Source organism: Cheilinus undulatus, linkage group 4 (genome assembly GCF_018320785.1).
Source record: "Cheilinus undulatus linkage group 4, ASM1832078v1, whole genome shotgun sequence".
Lineage (NCBI taxonomy): Eukaryota > Metazoa > Chordata > Actinopteri > Labriformes > Labridae > Cheilinus > Cheilinus undulatus.
The window spans coordinates 53,709,193-53,727,818 of NC_054868.1; the positions used below are offsets into that span (position 1 = coordinate 53,709,193).

General features: G+C 42.1%; 3 protein-coding genes across 3 annotated transcripts; 2 read left to right on the forward strand and 1 right to left on the reverse strand.

The window, feature by feature from the left end:
• The first annotated feature begins 1,910 nt into the window (after window positions 1-1,910).
• LOC121508262 (ladderlectin-like) lies at window positions 1,911-4,067 on the forward strand. Its single transcript, XM_041784996.1, has 5 exons — window positions 1,911-2,028; window positions 2,643-2,734; window positions 2,882-3,007; window positions 3,103-3,205; window positions 3,959-4,067. The coding sequence occupies exons 1-5, from the start codon at window positions 1,911-1,913 to the stop codon at window positions 4,027-4,029; spliced, it is 510 nt and encodes a 169-aa protein (XP_041640930.1). The 3' UTR covers window positions 4,030-4,067.
• Window positions 4,068-6,659: 2,592 nt separating this feature from the next.
• Window positions 6,660-11,544, forward strand: LOC121507814 (ladderlectin-like). The gene is made up of 6 exons (XM_041784153.1): window positions 6,660-6,678; window positions 9,294-9,344; window positions 9,432-9,523; window positions 10,376-10,501; window positions 10,643-10,739; window positions 11,474-11,544. Exons 1-6 carry the CDS (start codon window positions 6,660-6,662, stop codon window positions 11,542-11,544), a joined length of 456 nt encoding a protein of 151 aa, XP_041640087.1.
• Window positions 11,545-14,663: 3,119 nt separating this feature from the next.
• Window positions 14,664-16,058, reverse strand: LOC121507815 (nuclear factor 7, brain-like). The gene has a single exon (XM_041784155.1). It carries the CDS (start codon window positions 16,056-16,058, stop codon window positions 14,664-14,666), a length of 1,395 nt encoding a protein of 464 aa, XP_041640089.1.
• Window positions 16,059-18,626: the final 2,568 nt, after the last annotated feature.

Here is an 18,626-nt window from a genome sequence, read left to right on the forward strand (position 1 = left end):
TCAGCATTGGAATTTTTTAAATTGAGCAAACTTTCGAGGAGTTACAGTGTTGAGAATCCACATTGCTGTCTCTCCAAACTTCTGTTGTATTGTTATGGATTCCCACATTATATGATTGTAAGTACCGCAATGAACCATATATGTTGGCCAACATGTGCGCGGGCAGCCCGGGTTCGAGTCCAGCCTGAGGCCCTTTACCGCATGTCTCTCCCTTACTCTTGACCCTGTTTCTGACTCTATCCATTGTCCTCCTCTATCTAATAAAGGCACAAAAATGCCTAAAAATAAAATAAACTACACACTGACTGGCAGACCAGAGCACTATGTCAGGCCTAAGATTAGTGCAAACTGCACTATATTGCCAAAAGTATTCACTCACCCATCCAAATAATGTAAATCAGGTGTTCCAATCACTTCCATGTCCACAGGTGTATAAAATCATCACCTAGGCATGCAGACTGTTTCTACAAACACTTGTGAAAGAATGGCTCGCTCTCAGGAGCTCAGTGAATTCCAGCGTGGTACTGTGATAGGATGCCACCTGTGCAACAAGTCCAGTGGTGAAATTTCCTGGCTCCTAAATATTCCACAGTCAACTGTCAGTGGTATTATAACAATGTGGAAGCCACTGGGAATGACAGCAACTCGGCCACCAAGTGGTAAGCCACGTAAAATGATGGAGCGAGGTCAGGGGATGCTGAGGCGTATACTGCGCAGAGGTCGCCAACTTTCTGCAGAGTCAATGACTACAGACCTCCAAACCTCATGTGGCCTTCAGATTAGCTCAACAACAGTGGTATCAGAGTTTCCTTATTGGCCTCATGAGGACAAACAGGGACCGATCGTTTTAACTCACCGACACAAAAACAGCCTCAGTCAGCCAGAGGTCAAAGTTCATGCTCAGGCGTGGGTATAAAGAGCTGACCAACCTCGTCTTAATCACTCAGAAACCTCCTCATCAAGATGAAGGCTCTCCTGCTCCTCTCGCTCCTGGTTGTGTCAGCTGCAGCAGGTCAGATCATTTTATTATTATCATCACAGCGGACTGAGTCATTTAGGAACTGTTTTAAAATGTTCACTGACTCTCCCTCTGAGTAGAAGCTCTAACACTGAGGATCTGTGCTGCCATGTCGAGGTGGGTTCAAAGTTTTCACGCTCAGAGAAAAAAAAACTTTGCACAGGGAGGACGAATATAGTGAGCAGCATAAAGTGGACTATGAAGTGGACTCAACTGCAAAACACAAAAATGATTTCGGACACTAGTCCGGCTGTGGGAAATGATGCCATCGCCGTCTCACAATTAAAACATGTAGCAACAACGGCTCGTAGATTTTCATGACAACGGCTGAGGATCAAAATTAACGGTAGAATAAAAAAAAAAAAACTGATGGATTTTATTTGTTTCTTTAGTGGTAAAAGCGTATACATTTTGTGTGTAAAGTAACTCATTTTTGCATAAAGATGATGGTCTCATGTCTTGTAATCATCATAGAGGGAAAAAGTTACTCTGTTTTAAGTCCTTTTCATTTTCTTACAGATTAAATACCTTGGTTAAAACCAACAAACAAAAAAAGGCTTTTATAAAGTACTGCTATCTGTTCCTGTGCTCCTCCCGTTTGTCCGTCATGTTTGAGAGCAGCAACCGCCATCACCCATGTGTAGAGGTCTGCTACTGAGCACCCCACCATAGAGGGCTGCAGCCAGATGCCATTTGAAAAATGAGAGAACTCGCCTTTTTTTGTTGTTTCACAAAAAAACAGCTGGCATCAGCTGGAAGATGGATGGATGGATGCATGGATGGATGCATGGATGGATGGATGGATGCATGGATGGATGCATGGATGGATGCATGAATGGATGGATGCATGGATGGATGCATGGATGGATGGATGGAATGGATGGATGGATGGATGCTTAAAGCTAAACTAACCATCTGCTGCCGTCTCCTGTTGGTTGCAGATGTTGTAGATGTTGCAGGTGTTGCAGATGTTGAAGCTTCAGTCCTGGAGCCGCAGGAGGACTATCAGGGTGAGTTGATCTCAGACTAAAGCAGCTCTTGTTTCCTGTTTCTCTCTCAGTTGTAGGAGGTGAACTTCCTGTTCCTGAAGGTAAGCAGCTGTGCTAAAAACCCTTTCTCCACGTCTGGCCTTTAAACCCCATGAGCCAATCACAGTTCAGCTTAGACCTAGATAGTAAATCAGAATGTGGATTTTTCTGTTTTTCTTACATTTATCCAGTTATAATGGTGGTCCTGAGGTAAAGGCAGCACTGATATGAGGTTTAGAGAGGATGGAGATTAGTCTGAATTTATCCTGTCAGTAAAGACACACAGATATGTATAATCTCAGACTTGTTGTCATGGAGATTGTCACAGATCAGTTAACTTTCTTAGGTAACGTTAGCATGAGTTAGCTGATCCATGCTAACATTAAACTGTTCACATGTGCAGCGGGATGACTGCGGAGTAAAGGAAGCAGAACTCAGACACTGGTCTGAAACATTCTGATCCAAAGTGACCTCTTCTTCTGCTGCCATGTTTGCTGTAGCAGAGATGAATGCAGCAGCTGTCAGCCTCTGTCTCTAGTCTCAGATAGGTAGATATTTCTCTGACTGATGTTGTCGTCTGTCTCTGTCCTCTACAGAGCGTTTCCTGAAATGTCCGTCTGGCTGGGAGCAGTATAAGGGCAGCTGTTACCTGTACATGAGCTCTCCTACTTCCTGGATCCATGCTGAGGTAACTCCACGTTATCTACGTATTATTTATAATTCCCAGCTCAGGGCGCAGTGGCCTAGTAGTTTAAGAAATATATATACAGTATACTTTGATTTTAATGAGAAAATCTGAAGCCTGAATGAATATTTGCCTGTCTTTGTCCTTCAGACCAATTGTTACATTCAGGGAGCGTCTCTGGCTTCAGCCCATGATGATTTTGATTACACCTTCCTCCAGTCACTGACCAGCAGAGGCAACAGCCTCACCGCCTGGGTGGGAGGATACTTTCTCCAGGTTATCAAAGCACTTTTACTCAGAGATAAACCCACTGATGGAGCTGTGTGAGATCTTTGGACAGTGTGTTCATCCTCATGTCTGTTCATGTGCAGGGGTGGAGGTGGGTGGACCAGAGCCGCTTCAACTACAACAACTGGTACAGTCAGACCAACCCAGCCAACGACCCCTGCGTCCACCTCTGGTCCGAATCCAACCGTAAGTCACAACTAGAGAGACTCTCAGTGATCAGATACCTGAGGTCATAACCAATACCTGAGGTCAGAATCAGTACCTAAGGTCAAAATCAATATATCACCACTAGTGTGAAAGCTGATCTGCTCCATAGTTGAATAGAAATAATTAACACACAAAAATTCTCTGGAGTGCAAAGATCTCTACCGTCAGTTGTCCCATATCAGTCATCAGACTGATGATCTCAACTGTAACCTCGGCTAAATCCAGCCATTGTAGTTTATCTGTGGAAGTCCTGGAGTACGACAAAAATGTCCCCTGTGGATAGTTCAGTCCCTGGCCTGTCCTTGTCCAGGCCGCTATGTCAGTGTTTGAATGGCTCAGATTTCTACAGTTCCCTCTGTTTCTTTCTTACCTGCAGCCATGACGAACTGATTTCACCCCCATCATTTTCAGAAACTCTAAAGTTGATCTCATGAATATTCTCCGCCTAAATCAGCCATGTGCTGTGCTATGTACAAACAACCCCAGCTTTCAGAAAGCTTTAGGGGCTGGAGTGAGATGGTAGGAATGGATTTATCATTTCTGATGCAGATCCAGGAAGTTACGTTTGTGTCCTGATAAAGAATCCCACTCATCACCTGCTGTTTTTTTTCTTCAAATTTGAATAAAATGAGGATAAAGGTATAAATCAGAGTTAATCCAGGTATTGACTTCTCTTTTCTTTGATGATATAACCACTTTCTGATGTTAAATCTGGATTATTCTGTGTTTTAGGCGGTTGGTCCAACAGCAACTGTAACATCGCTCGGCCTTTCATCTGTGTGAGGAATTTTGAGGAGTGCTGAGTGCTGACGTAGCCCAGAACCAGAGGGATGGACCACAGCCTGGACTGACAATAGCAGACCCATTAATCTGTTTCTAATGGCTCGTCTCAAACTGTCATATCTGCTGTGTTTAAAAAATAAAGAGAAGCCTCCATAATGTGCAATTCTTTATTCTTTATTCTATTTTTTTTTTTTTTTTAAATTGGGAAATGTCTTTAGAAGAAATAAAATATATGATCATGATTAGGCAGAAGTAAAGACAACCTGGGTTTATTTACAGCAGGCTAGCATGGGTTTCAAAAACTGAACCAGAACTTCTTCACTTTTATTTTTATAAATATTACCTTGAAGGTGTTAGAGGAAAACTGCACATATACACTGTGTATAATTTTCAAGTCATCAACTTTTTTTTTTCATAAATAAAAACCCCAAAATCCACTGTTCCACATTATTAAGCACAAAGGAGTTTTAAAACATTTTATTGGTCGTAAAGAAGTGAAAAAAGGTCATCAGTTTGCAGCATTAGGAGGTCATATTTACTGAAATCAAAGCTATTTCAATCAAAAACATCTTAACAGGCAAAGTTCCATGTTAACATAGGAGCCCTTCTTTGATATCACCTTCACTATTCTTGCATCCATTGAACTTGTGAGTTTTTGGAGAGTTTCTGCTTGAATTTCTTTGCAGGATGTCAGAATATCCTCCCAGAGCTGCTGTTTTGATGTGAACTGCCTCCCACCCTCATAGATCTTCAGCTTGAGGATGCTCCAAAGGTTCTCAGTAGGGTTAAAGGTCAGAGGAGGATGGGGGCCACACCATGAGTTTCTCTCCTTTTATGCCTATAGCAGCCAATGACACAGAGGGATTCTTTGCAGCATGAGATGGAGCATTGCCATGATTAAAGATAATTTTGCTACAGAAGGCACGGTTCTTCTTTTTGTACCATGGAAGAAAGTGGTCAGTCAGAAACTCTATATACTTTGCCGAGGTCATTTTCACACTTTCAGGGACCCTAAAGGGGCCTACCAGCTCTCTCCTCATGAATCCAGCCCAGAACATGACTCCGCCCCCTCCTTGCTGACGTCACAGCCTTGTTGGGACATGGTGGCCATGCACCAACCATCCACTACTCCTTCACCTGGACCATCCAGGGTTGCACGGCACTCATCAGTCAACAAGACTGTTTTAAAATGAGTCTTCATGTATTTCTGGGCCCACTGCAACCGTTTCTGCTTGTGAGCATTGGTTAGGGGGGGCTGAATAGTAGGTTTATACACAACTGCAAGCCTCTGGAGGATCCTACACCTTGAGGTTGGTGGGACTCCAGAGGCACCAGCAGCTTCAAATACTTGTTTGCTGTTTTGTAATGACATTTTAGCAGCTGCTCTCTTAATCTGATGAATTTGTCGGTGAGAAACCTTCCTCATTATGCCTTTATCTGCAGGAACCCATCTGTGCTCTGAATCAGCCACAAATTTCCTCACAGTACAATGATCACGCTTAATTCTTCCTGAAATATCCAATGTTTTTGTACCTTGTCCAGGGCATTACACTAGTTGACACTTTTCAGCAGCAGAGATCCTTTTTCTTTCCCATATTGCTGAAACCTGTGGCCTGCTTAATAATGTGGAACGTCTTTCTTAAGTAGTTTTCCTTTATTGGGCTCACCTGGCTAACTAATGATCACAGGTGTCTGAGATTGATTTCAATGATCCAAAGAGCCCTGAGACACAAAACATCCATGAGTTTAACTGTAAAACCAAAAATTCATGTTTATGAGACAAAAATCCAATTTGCATTTGATTTGATGCTGAAATCTAGATGTAAATCTATTTATATCCTGATAGAATCCCAGTGTAAGTTTTCTCCTCTGTGGAGGTTTATCAGTATTGATCAATGACTGATCAGTGATTGATGAGGTTGTTTACTCCTCAGGCAGCAGAGCTCATAAACGTGTCAGTCATGTTTTTATAGTTTCCATCATCAGAGCGCGGCCATGTTCTCATATCAGTGATCCTTTCTCTATCAGAGTTCCCTTATTGGCTTCAAACCAGGACGCCGGGTTTACCGACACAGAAACCGTTGGCTGGAGGTCAAAGTTCAGCTCAGAACTGTTTTTATGAAGACCTGAACCACCTGGTCTTCATCACTCGCCTGATACAGAAGCGTGGAAGGTGAAGGTGCTCCAGCAGACAGTCTTACTCCCAGCAGGTCTCCTCTTCCTCATCATGATGAAGGCTCTCCTCCTCCTTGCTGTCCTGGCTCTCTCCGCTGCAGCAGGTCAGATTTTTTTATTAATTCTACTCCTTTATTTCTCGCCGTCTGTGAAGGACTGACTGATTCTCCTCTGTCTGGATCAATTCTAACAGTGCTGCCATCCTGTGGTCACAGAGAAGCTACACTCCAGACTCTCAGATTATCCTGAATTATTCATTCACTCTGCAGACCTGATAATTATGAGAGTTACTATCAGGGGTCTGTGCTTTGTGTTTTACTTTGAAATTCACTGGATCCTTTTCCTGTTCTGTGTGGATCGGCCATTGGGCGTTGCTTCAAACTGACTTGAACAAAGAGGAGAGCTACTTGAACTGATCAGAAAGGGAGGGACTTGTTAAGAGCATGCACCGACAGAGTATGTGTAATTTAAGGGTATGACCTTCAGCATGCACGGTAATAAAAGCCCTAACTGTATCTGACGCTGTGGTCACGGTACTTTTCACTCACCGTGGGACAGGAAGTGTTTATTAGAGGCTTTAAATAAAGGCATGAAACTCAGAGGTATGCAGGAGTGCATGTACAAAACGACTCCATGACGACAGTAGCCAGATTAAAGCTAGAGCATTAGGAGCTGTTTTATTTCTTTAAGTCAGGGCTTCTCCAGATGCCTTAAAAACTGAGAACACTGTTTAAATTACTCTGTTGCTACTTTTCACTAATTTTGCCAAATCTGAACAGTTTTTGCCACTTAGAACCCATTTTTGTCCATTTAAAACCCTCTCCGCCACTTTTTTTAGCCTGTTTTTGCCTTCAAAATCAAATCTTGCCACACTATTGTTGGCTCTGTTAACCCATTATTGCCTCTCTTAACCCTCTTTACCACTTTTACGCCACATTTTAAAATTGGCTATGCACAATTTTGCCATTTTAATCTTTTCTGCCCATTACTGCCTCAGCTAACCATTTTGGCCAGTTTATAGGAATTTTTCATCCAACTTCATCAAATTTCCTCCCATTTTTGCTACTTTAAAGCCATTCCAGCCAATTTTTTTATCCCATTTTACCACTTAATGTGCCAATTTTTGACACTTCTGACCCATTTTTGGATTTTTTTCGTTATTTGTTGCCACTTTGATCTCATTTTCCTCACTTCTAACCAATTTTTGCATTTTTGGGTTATTTTTTGCCACTGTTATCTCATTTTTAAAACTTCTAACCCATTTTTGCAGGTTTTTTTTGTTTATTTTTTTGCCATTTTTATATAACTTTTGACACTTCTAACCCATTTTTGCATTTTTTTGGTTATTTTTTGCCACTGTTATCTCATTTTTGAAATTTGTAATCCATTTTTGCATTTTTGGGGGGTTATTTTTTGCCACTTTTTTCTCATTTTTGACACTTCTAACCCATTTTGGCAATTTTTGGGTTATTTTTTTGCCACTTTTATCTCATTTTTGACACTTCTAAACCATTTTTGCAATTTTTTGGTTATTTTTGCCACTTTTATATACCATTTTTTAAATTTCTTGTTTTTTTGCCACTTTTATCTCAGTTTGACACTTCTAATCCATTTCTGCTACTTTTAAAAACCAATGTCACCACCCTTTCCACCATTTTTTTAATCATTATTAACCCATTTTAGCTAATTTTAATGTATTTTGAATCTGTTTTTGACAAAAGGACTTACATTTTTAAGAGAGCTAGTTCCTACACAAATGGATTAGAAACTATACTCTTATCAAAATAAGAGTGGTTATGATTCAGGTTGAATATAAAACCCCACAGCTTAACTTTACAGTGGACCAGGATTTTGCTGGCCCCCAGTCTGGATGGGTCCTAGAAAGCTCTCCCATTTATCCCCCCATGGATGGCCTTGTCTGCATCTGACTTTTCTTGATTGTTCATGGCTATGTTCAGCCACCCTCAGGTACAGTGGGAGGTCCCTGGTCTGTGGAATCTTTATTTTGAGGGTCTCGGGCTGAAGAGGTTCAGATCCACTGGTTTAGAGGAGAGCATGTGTTTCATCTCATACCAGACATTCCTGATTTAGCCTTTAACCCAACAGCAGGGTTGTGGCTAGTAGAACTGCTGAGTGGCTGCAAAAACACTCGCCAATGTAGCAAAAATGTTCATGTCAGGTCCTGGAGATGACTAAGAAGACTGATGGTCCTGTTAATGGATTACATCCTAAGCCTAGTATAGTCCAGTATGTACTGTTCTCATTGTGTGGCGACACAAATTAACAGCAAGCCAAACTCCGTTCAATAAATGCAGTAGAGTCAGGATTCATCTTAGTTTTGCCCTTTAATAAGATGCCGTTGATGCATTTATGAAGCAAGAGTGAAACTGTAAAGACATGAAATAAGAAAGCAACGAATGACAAAGTAGCTTTAGCTTACTGCTTCATACAAAATTAATCTTAAACTGAAACTTAAAAGTGTCTATCACTTTAATGAATTTTCTTTTAAATTGCAATAAACTCACACTTTAAATCAAAAACTGCTCTCACAGCATTTCGTCATCTATAACCAATGTGTGTTCCACCTGCATGCCACATTTCTAACAGTGCAATGTCGGAACAAATTAAACAAGCTTTCCCTTACAAATGTCATCTAATATCATTAGAATATGAACATAAGGTAAATAACATAAGGTAAAAACTTACAGATGATGCTTTCACAAGCTTAAACAAAGGGATGGCAGCAGATGAAACGTGTCTGCTCCTCAGACTGCATGTAGAGAAAAATGGCAGCCTCCTTGTGTAACAACTTCCTGTTTACTAACTTACTTCCTGTTTTAATTTAACAACCACTAGGAGGTGCTAAAACACTGCTCACAGTACTTCACTGCCAGAGGCAGGACACAGTATATTCCCAGTCATTATCGCTGGTAGATGTTCCTCTCTAAACAGCTGTTGTCATCAGACGTCTTCCTCAGTAACACTGCTGTCTCCTCCTCTCTCAGTGGTTAAGATGAATTTTCTGTTCCTGTTCCTATGAAGATGGTCACATGATGTGTCCAGAGTTCGTTCTATCCTGATCTAACAGTGACCTTGTCTTTTCTTTCAGAGGGAGACACAGCCATGTTTGCTGCAGCAGAGGAGAAAGCTCCAGCTCAAGGTTTCTCTCTTTATTCATTCACTCTCTGTTTCTTTATTCCACCGCTCCCTCTGTGACCCCGCCCCCATCTCTCTCTCTCCTCTGCAGGTCGATTTTTCTTCTGTCCCGGTGACTGGGTCCGATACAAGAGCAGCTGCTTTTTGTACGTGAACACCAACTACTCCTGGGACATTGCAGAGGTAATCTGACTGAGCCAGCTTCATTCACTAGAATATAAAATAACAATAAAAGCACAGGGGTGAGAGGATAACGAGTCAGTGGGCTTTACTTTTCCACCATGGAGACTACCACCTGATTATCACTCATACGCTGACCTTTGTTGACCTCAGCAGTCACTAATGCTGTGATGCGCAGAGACCAGTCAGCTGGTATAACAGTGAATTTAAGGCCTGGTTGGTCCAAATGTCTTCATTAGAGAATTCTGTGCTCTCAGGAACCTTCAGACATGTCTCCTCCCCCAGATCTGGTCCTGTCAGTCCTGTTTCTGAGCTCTGCATCTCTGCATCTCTGCAGCTCTGCATCTCTGAGCTCTGCATCTCTGCATCTCTGCAGCTCTGCATCTCTGCAGCTCTGCATCTCTGCAGCTCTGCATCTCTGAGCTCTGCATCTCTGCATCTCTGAGCTCTGCATCTCTGCATCTCTGAGCTCTGCATCTCTGCGTCTCTGCAGCTCTGCATCTCTGCAGCCCTGCATCTCTGTAGCTCTGCAGCTCTGCATCTCTGAGCTCTGCGTCTCTGCAGCTCTGCATCTCTGCGTCTCTGCAGCTCTGCATCTCTGCAGCCCTGCATCTCTGTAGCTCTGCAGCTCTGCATCTCTGAGCTCTGCGTCTCTGCAGCTCTGCATCTCTGCGTCTCTGCAGCTCTGCATCTCTGCAGCTCTGCATCTCTGTAGCTCTGCAGCTCTGCATCTCTGAGCTCTGTGTCTCTGCAGCTCTGCATCTCTGAGCTCTGCATCTCTGCAGCTCTGCAGCTCTGCAGCCCTGCAGCTCTGCAGCTCTGACCTCATGTCTCTGATGTCCGTCTGTCTGTCAGGATCACTGCGCCTACCTGGGAGCTGCCTTGGCGTCGGCCCATGACATGTTTGATTACTCCTTCCTCCAGTCTCTGGCCCTAGAGGCCGGTGGCTCCACGGCGTGGGTTGGAGGATTCTACTTTGAGGTTAGCACGGCATCAAAACTAACCATAAATCTATCAGCAGGCTGAGCATCCTGTCATGTAATGTCACACTCCCATGGTCACATGACCAACAGCCATCTCTCTAAATGAGACCTGATGATTCCTGTGTGTCCCTGTGTTCAGAGGTGGAGGTGGGTGGACCACAGCCGCTTCGTTGAGTTCAACTGGGACTCGTACAACCCTCTCTACGACAACAAGTGCATGTACCTGCAGTCCACAGGTGAGCCCCCCCCCATGCCCACGTTAAGTGTCACTATCTTGAATTTAAGAATGAAAACTTTTTCTTTTTGGTTTAATTTTCTCTCTTAGATTCAGGACCTCCAAAAACACAACACCCCAATAATGGACTTTTAATAATCTATTGGAAAAAAAAAAAAAAAAAAAAAAATATATATATATATATATATATATATATATGTGTGTGTGTGTGTGTGTGTGTGTGTGCGTGTGTGTGTATATATATATGTATATATGTATATGTGTATATGTAAATATATATGTGTATATATATGTATATATATATATATTTTTTTTTTTTTTTTTTTTTTTTAAAGAACTGGCAACACAGTGCAATGATGAATAAATGTAAGCCAGTTAAGTCTGGTCCACTGTCCCTGTGTGAAAAATTAACTCTGCAGGAATAATGCAAAAGTAATGGGATATAAATGTAATGATTACATTTCCAGAGAACAAATACCCTGGCACTGGCAGCTGGTTTAATACAAATGTTTACCTGCCTGGCTGTATGACCTGGAGAGAGGTATAATCTGGATTAAACTGATATAATCTCAGTCATTTTGACCTGGATGGTAAACCTGAGACAGTCAGGGGTTTGCCTTACAGACAGTACTCAGGGCTTCATGCTGACATTTCCGGGTCACTTCCTGTAGTTCTGGACAGACCGGCTTCCTCAGAGTTCTCTGTAAACTAAAGACTGGATGTTCTGTATTGCAGTGGGCTGGGCCAACGGGTCATGTGACACCAAACGGCCGTACATCTGCATGAGGAGAACCGACACATGCTGATCTGGACCAGAGTCTGATGGGAGAAATCTTGAGCTTCTATTGGTCTGATGTTTTGTAAAGGGTGATGACTCCATGATGTACCTGTGAAATAAAGGAAAATGAATAAAAACATGAATGAAGGTGTTTATTAGAGACTGATCCACCAAACAATCATCTCCTTGCACTGGTTTGTTTTAAGCATCGACACTAACATCCATGCCTGAGGACAGAACTCAGGATTAGTGAGCAGAGAGGAGACGGCAGAGCAGCAGGAGGTAACAGTGACACCTGGATATAGGAGCAAACAGGATGAATCTGTTCCTCTGTGGTCAAACAGGACAGAGTCAGGGAGACGGCAGTGACTGTTGATGAGCCCAGGCCTCTCTAATCAGTCATTAAGGTGTGGCCCCTCCCATTATCCACGACAACCAATCAGAGACAGGAGTACACCTGAGAGGAAGACAAGGCAGGTGAGACCAGTTCCAGAATAATCAGCAACAAATGATCCAGAATGACTGATAACAGAGGAAAATACAAAAACGCAGCAAACATCCACAGAGAGATCTGAAGTCCAGGTCTGTGAGAAACTCTGAAATACTGAAACATGATTGGTCCAAATCCTCACTCAGACCAGGAAATGTTCCAGCATCAGCTGATGGATAAACCAGGGGTGTAGCCAGGGATTTAGGGACCCCAAAAAGAATATTACACAGGGCCCCCTTAATCCACTAGCCATGCAAAGAATATGTGCTGTTTTTACAATTATCTTTGCATTTTAATGTATTTTTGATCCATAATTTCCCTATTTATCAGCAATATATTCACTACGGTTAAATCAAATCTACTTGCATCATTTTGCAGCCCTGGACTAAACCATTTGGACATTTTTAAGAGAGGATCAGGCCCCCCAGTATTGTATTTTACTCTATTTTGTGCAAATTTCAGTCTGTTGACTGATTCATTTAGTCACTTCTGATTCAATAATGGGTCTCATTACTAAGAAAATAAAAACACTTTTCATTACGGGATTCTCAAGGACCCCTCCCTACTGTGAATAATCAGTAACTATCCCCCACCCCCGGATTAGACAGCTCCTCTGACTGAGCGTCTCTGTCCTCCAACCAAAGCAGTTCAGTACCATGAGCGTTCAGTAAGGAACCAGTAGAATTACTGGATTGACTAAAGTGTGCAGCCATAGGCTAATCCTGGTTCCTGATTCTGAAGCATTTATGCCCAGTCAGGCCGTCCCTTTAGGGCCTTTATGTAGAAAATCTTCCTTACAAGGACAAAAAAACCGTGGTGTTACTGTGAGCAGTGGCACCGCCAGGATAACAATTCAACATACGCACAATAACCATTAGGTCCATTCTTTCATATTAAATCTAGAGTTTAAATCTAGAGCTGACTGAGAACGGCATCAACCCGACCCTATCAGAGAACCATTCAGTCGTTTATGATAGTTTGATTATTCCTTCCAGAACTTAAGGACATTTTCAGTCAAACACTAAATATCTCCCAAACACCCTAAAATGACCAGCTTTCATATCAAATATAACAGATGCATTCGTTTGATTGATTTAGTTTCTGACTTTGATTTTGTTGAAGCTGTTTGGAAATGACGGCCAATATCTCTCTCTGACCAGTCTGACCAGTCCAACCAGTCTGTGGGAGCTCATGTGTTCTCTGGAGGATTTAGACTGTATTAATAGGATTTTGGAGTCCGAGGCTAGTGTTGCTTTTTTTTTTTTTCCAATCTTAAATTATTTTCTTTCTCCACAAGGGGTTAACACTGATGTCACTGAAACAGTTAAATGATTATTTTCATGATGCATCTGAAAAAATGTTTAGAAATAAACAGATGAAAGGAAAAGTAAAGGTTTAGATTCTGGAATGTCGTAGATTTCCAAAGATCCTTCATTGTTTAAAGTCTAGTCTCAGGTTTTGGCAGCAGGGTTGCACCAAACACATTATTTAATGTGTTTGTTTGTTTTTCAGTAGTTTTAATGTTAAATCATCCTACAATACTGGAGTGACTCATCTAAAACTAGTGACTGATTTATCATTTAAAGGTGTATTGTCATAATGTTATAACTGGTTAAATCTCTGATTACATTTGAGTGTGGATGTCTGACTTTTTCCTGGTCAAAAACAAATACTCATGAAGACTTGAATCCGAGTCCTGATAACCTTCTGTGTTTCTAAAGTTCCCTTTACATTCAGGTGATGGAGAGATTGTTCTGCTGGGAGTTTTACATGTTTCTTTGAATATTTGAGTCTCAGACTGAGCTAGTCTAGCTGTTTTGATGCTAAACTAACTCCAGCTACTTGAACGGCTTTTTATGTTGTGTTCACATTAAACTTCAACGATCGCTTCATTTACTTTTATTAAGTCAAACTAAAAGATAAAAAAAAAAAAACTGGATTAATAAAGACAAATATTTTTATGATCTTCTAAATGAAAGAGGTCACTTTATTAAAGGCTGTACATTCAACTGATTCATATTTAAAGGTTAAAGTTCAACAGAGAGTTAGTCACAAAAAAAAAAACAGAAGAAAATGACATAAAAGGAATAAATGTGATTTGTTTAACAAAGCTTCTTTTCTGTTCTATTTTCAGCTTTAAACAAACAGAGAAAAATGACAGGAAGTTATTCTAAATTAGATCTGATGGTTTATTGTTCTGTTGATCTCAGCTCTGTGTTAACGACAAAGACATCAGGACAACACAGTGACCTTCCTCACAAGCTGAGATTAAAACCAGAACATCTGGAAAAAACCTCACTGATGATCTTCATCATCAGGTTTTAGTTTGGTTCCACAGTCACAGAGGTCTTCATCATCAGGTTTTAGTTTGGTTCCACACTCAAAGAGGTCTTCATCATCAGGTTTTAGTTTGGTTCCACAGTCACAGAGGTCTTCATCATCAGGTTTTAGTTTGGTTCCACAGTCACAGAGATCTTCATCATCAGGTTTATGTTTGGCTCCACAGTCACAGAGGTCTTCATCATCAGGTTTTAGTTTGGTTCCACAGTCACAGAGATCTTCATCATCAGGTTTTAGTTTGGCTCCACAGTCACAGAGATCTTCATCATCAGGTTTTAGTTTGGCTCCACAGTCACAGAGGTCTTCATCATCAGGTTTTAGTTTGGCTCCACAGTCACAGAGATCCTCTCTGGTGAAATCTTCATATTATCTACAGTACTAACGTATGGAAGCATGGTCTCAGTGAAAGTGAGTTTAAAGGTATGGATGTGTGTGTTAGTATCAGGATTAGAGAACCACAGCTCTGCACTGTTACAGTCCAGATTCACTCTGACCCTCTTTGGAGGATTCTTCACTGAGAGATCAGTGATTCCTTGTAATGATGAGACTGCTCTGTATTTACCATCATATAACCATACTCCCCATATTCCAGACTCTATCTTTCCCTTCCTCTGTCCAGACTCTGCTAACACTCCCAGTACCCAGCGTGTACTGTCTCTAACCTGGACATCCCAGCTGTGAGTCCCTGAGTTAAAGCCCTCAGAGCCCAGGACGGACCAGTAACGATCAAACCTCTCTGGATTCTCAGGAAGCCGCTGTCTCGTTCCTGGTCTCACAGCGGTCAGATCATCAGACAGGATGAGTTCTGGGTGAGCAGTGTTTGGGTCCAGAATGATGGGCGTGTAGGAGACCAGGTCCTTCATCTTGGTCCAGATGTTGAAGCCCAGGTTGCCCAGGTGTTTGACCTGGTCTATCAGAGCTCCTGAGAGCAGCTGTGGATCATCCAGCAGGGGGCGCTGCTGGACTCTTTCCACTGCAGCCTTGTAGTTTTTCAGGAGGGAGACGTCTTGGGCCATCAGCTGGTCCTCTGTGGCTCTGACTGTCTGTGAAAGATCTACTATCTGTGCTCTCAGAGCCTCCATCTGCTCCTTCATCCTCTGTCTCTTCTGCTCCTCTTCCTCCCTCAGTGCACGCAGCCTGGCCTCCTCTTCCTCTGCTAGAAACTGGTGAAGCTTCTTAAACTGCTCCTTAATCTGCCTCTGTGTGTGCCGGGCCTGGACATCAATGTGGTCCAGAGTTTGATCAAACTCCACTTTGACTTTTTCACAAACCGTTAACTTCTCCTTTAAGGGCTGCAGAGTTTCCTCAAGTTTCTTCTTGTGTTCTTCTGCAGCTTCATCGATGGGTCTGAATCTGTGGTTGGAGTGTTTTTCTGAATCTCTGCAGATAAGACACACCGGCTCCTCGTGGTCCAGACAGAAGAGTTCAAATTCACGATTATGCCGACTGCAGAGATCCTTCGCAGACTCTGAAGATCTCTGATCTCTGTCCTGTAGAACAGTGTCACACAGGTTCTTTAAAGCAAAGTTAGAAGGTAAGCATTCCTTTGAGTGTCTCCTCTTACAAACAGGACACTCCTTGTCCTCTTTCTCCTTCCAGCAGTTCTCCACACACTCTCTACAGAAGCTGTGGTAGCAGGACAGGATGACGGGATCTTTAAAGATGTCCAGGCAGATCGGACAGCTCAGATTGTCAACTAGCTTGGACGCCATTTTGTCTCAGAGTCAAACTAGAGATGTAGCAGACAAACAGGAAGTCAGTCTCCGTCCCTGTAACTTCCTGTCACTTATATTCTTTTATATTTAAAACTCACCTTTAGTTCCTGAGTCCAGTAGCAGATTATAGTTCAGGTATTCCCAGTATTCCCTCCTTCAGCTATGTGGTTTTAGTCTGATGATGGTCTAAGCGTTCGTCTTGGTGCACACGTCTCGTCTCTTTGAGGCAGAATAACCACCTTTCTCCGGGGCATGGAGAATTATCACTACAGCTTATCAGGTTCAAGGTCCAATAGAATAACAATCATCAGTTACAGATCTATCCTTTGGTCCATATGAGTCCGGAGTAGAGACCTGAGTACTGGAGTCATGATCCTCGACTTTATGGTTAGTGGGGCGACCAACCAGTATCTCATGATCTGATTCAAAATTAATTTTAACCTCCCTGTTTGTTAGAGGAGCTCATTTCAGCATCTACTGCAGTCTGCTGTGTTATTAGGAGCTGTAAATGATTAAAAAGCTGATAAATGTCTTCACCATGACTCAGCTCCTGGATCTGTAGATCTGTAGTACTTATATCAGCTGATTAGAGCAATATAAATACACCGAGGACCACCTCCAACCAGCGGCGTACCTAGGAATTTAGGGCCCCAAGAAAAAATATCACACAGGGCCCCCCTTAACCAGCTAGCCAAGGAACTGCTTTTTTATGTATTTTTGAACCATAATTTCCCCATTCATGAGCAATATTTTCATTAAATTTACTTGGATTATTTTGCAGTGCCAGACTAAACCATTTAGACAAACGAGTGAACAGGAAGTAAAGGCAAACACTTGGAACGTTCATGATCTACTGATTTATTTCACATTACATATTTAAATCTTCTAATAAATCATCTTTATACAGTGCATGCTAGAGTTTATCTATTTTCATATAAATTTATTGATATTTAAAGCAAATGTTTAAAAATTATTCAGTTAACTTAAGATCGGTCCTCTCTTTGTGGAGGGTCACGGGTTGTTGGGGGGTGGGCGCCCTATCGCCCCCTATTGACCAGATGCCACAGCTCAGTAACATTTAAAGCCACAGACACAGAAACAGCTCATTCTGACCAGGGCTGAAACAGGGGAGTTTTTAGACATGCAAAAAATAAATAAATAAATAAAAATAAAAATTAAAAAAATCCAATACTGGAAAACAGAATACACAGGCATGTTTTGGGGAACTCTGAGACCAATATAAACTTGTCTTAAAAGAGTGAATATGTGACCTTTAAATGGGCTAAAAGTGGCCAAAAAAACTGCAAATAAGGGCAATGGAAAAATGCAGACAAAAATCAAGGTTGACAATTAAAGCTGACTGTAATAGAGTGGGAAACCAACAGATTACTGTGACCTGCTGTGGATAATTTCTGAGGTCAAAGTTTCTCTTTTTTTAAGGGTTTCTGGGGGAAAAATATTTAAAATTAAGATATAAAAGAGCGACATGAGGCTCAGGAGCCGCACGTTACGTGGTCCCACGTCTCTTGTCAGTTGTGTTTGTAATTTCCTCTTTGATTGGACAGAGTCTAGATGAGTCTAGGACTGAGATTAGAGTCTAGAGGAGTCTAGGACTGAGATCAGAGTCTAGAGGAGTCTCACTCTCTAGACTCAGTCTGACCACCCGAATCAGTCAGACACCTTTAGTGGTCTTAATGAATCCTAAATCTCTCCTGATCTGATGCAGCTCTCAGAGACCACGAGGTTACCAGACTGTCACTAACCCTTCTAGTCCAGCCTTTCTCAGAGACACTCTCCTGGCTCTGATGAACTTTAACCTGTTTTATAAACATGGTGGCCATGTTTCTGAGGATCAGTCTTGGCTGATCTAGGATCAGATCATAAATCAGTATTATCTCTGTCTCTGTTTCCTTATTGGCCTCATCAGGACAAACTGGGTCACTTTATTTTGAACACAATCAGCTGGAGGTCAAAGTTGACGCTCAGGGGTGTGTTTATTAAGAGCAGACTGACCTGGTCTTCATCATTTCCCTGGTACTGGAGCATCAGCTGACACTCACCTGTCAGGTAAGACGTGTTCTCTAACTCAGCCGAGCTTCACCTCAGAGAGGAGATCATTCAGCGGGTGGTTAAGAGAAAAATAAACCTCCTATCTACTCAATTATATCACAGATTTGTGATTCTGTTTACAGGCTTTTGGTGAGTTTTGATAAGATTCACTTTGTTTGTTTTCTCTGTGAACACCAGGGGGCGATAGGCGTCGTGCTGTTTATGTAGGTAGATGTTAAGATGTTAAGGTGGGTCAGTGAGGTTCATGCTCCAGGAGAGTACAGGCTATGACTGTTTAAGTTCTGACTTTAATAAGGCTATGAAGCAGCTCTTATTAGGATCATGAATCAGTGCTCACCTGCCCTACCTGACTGTGTCTGACTCCAGAAGACCTCCTCCTCCTCGCCATCATCATCATCATGAAGGCTCTGCTCCTCTTCTGTCTCCTCGCTCTCTCCACAGCAGGTCAGATCATCCTCCCTACACTTTATAAGGGAAAATGTGTTAAACAGATTC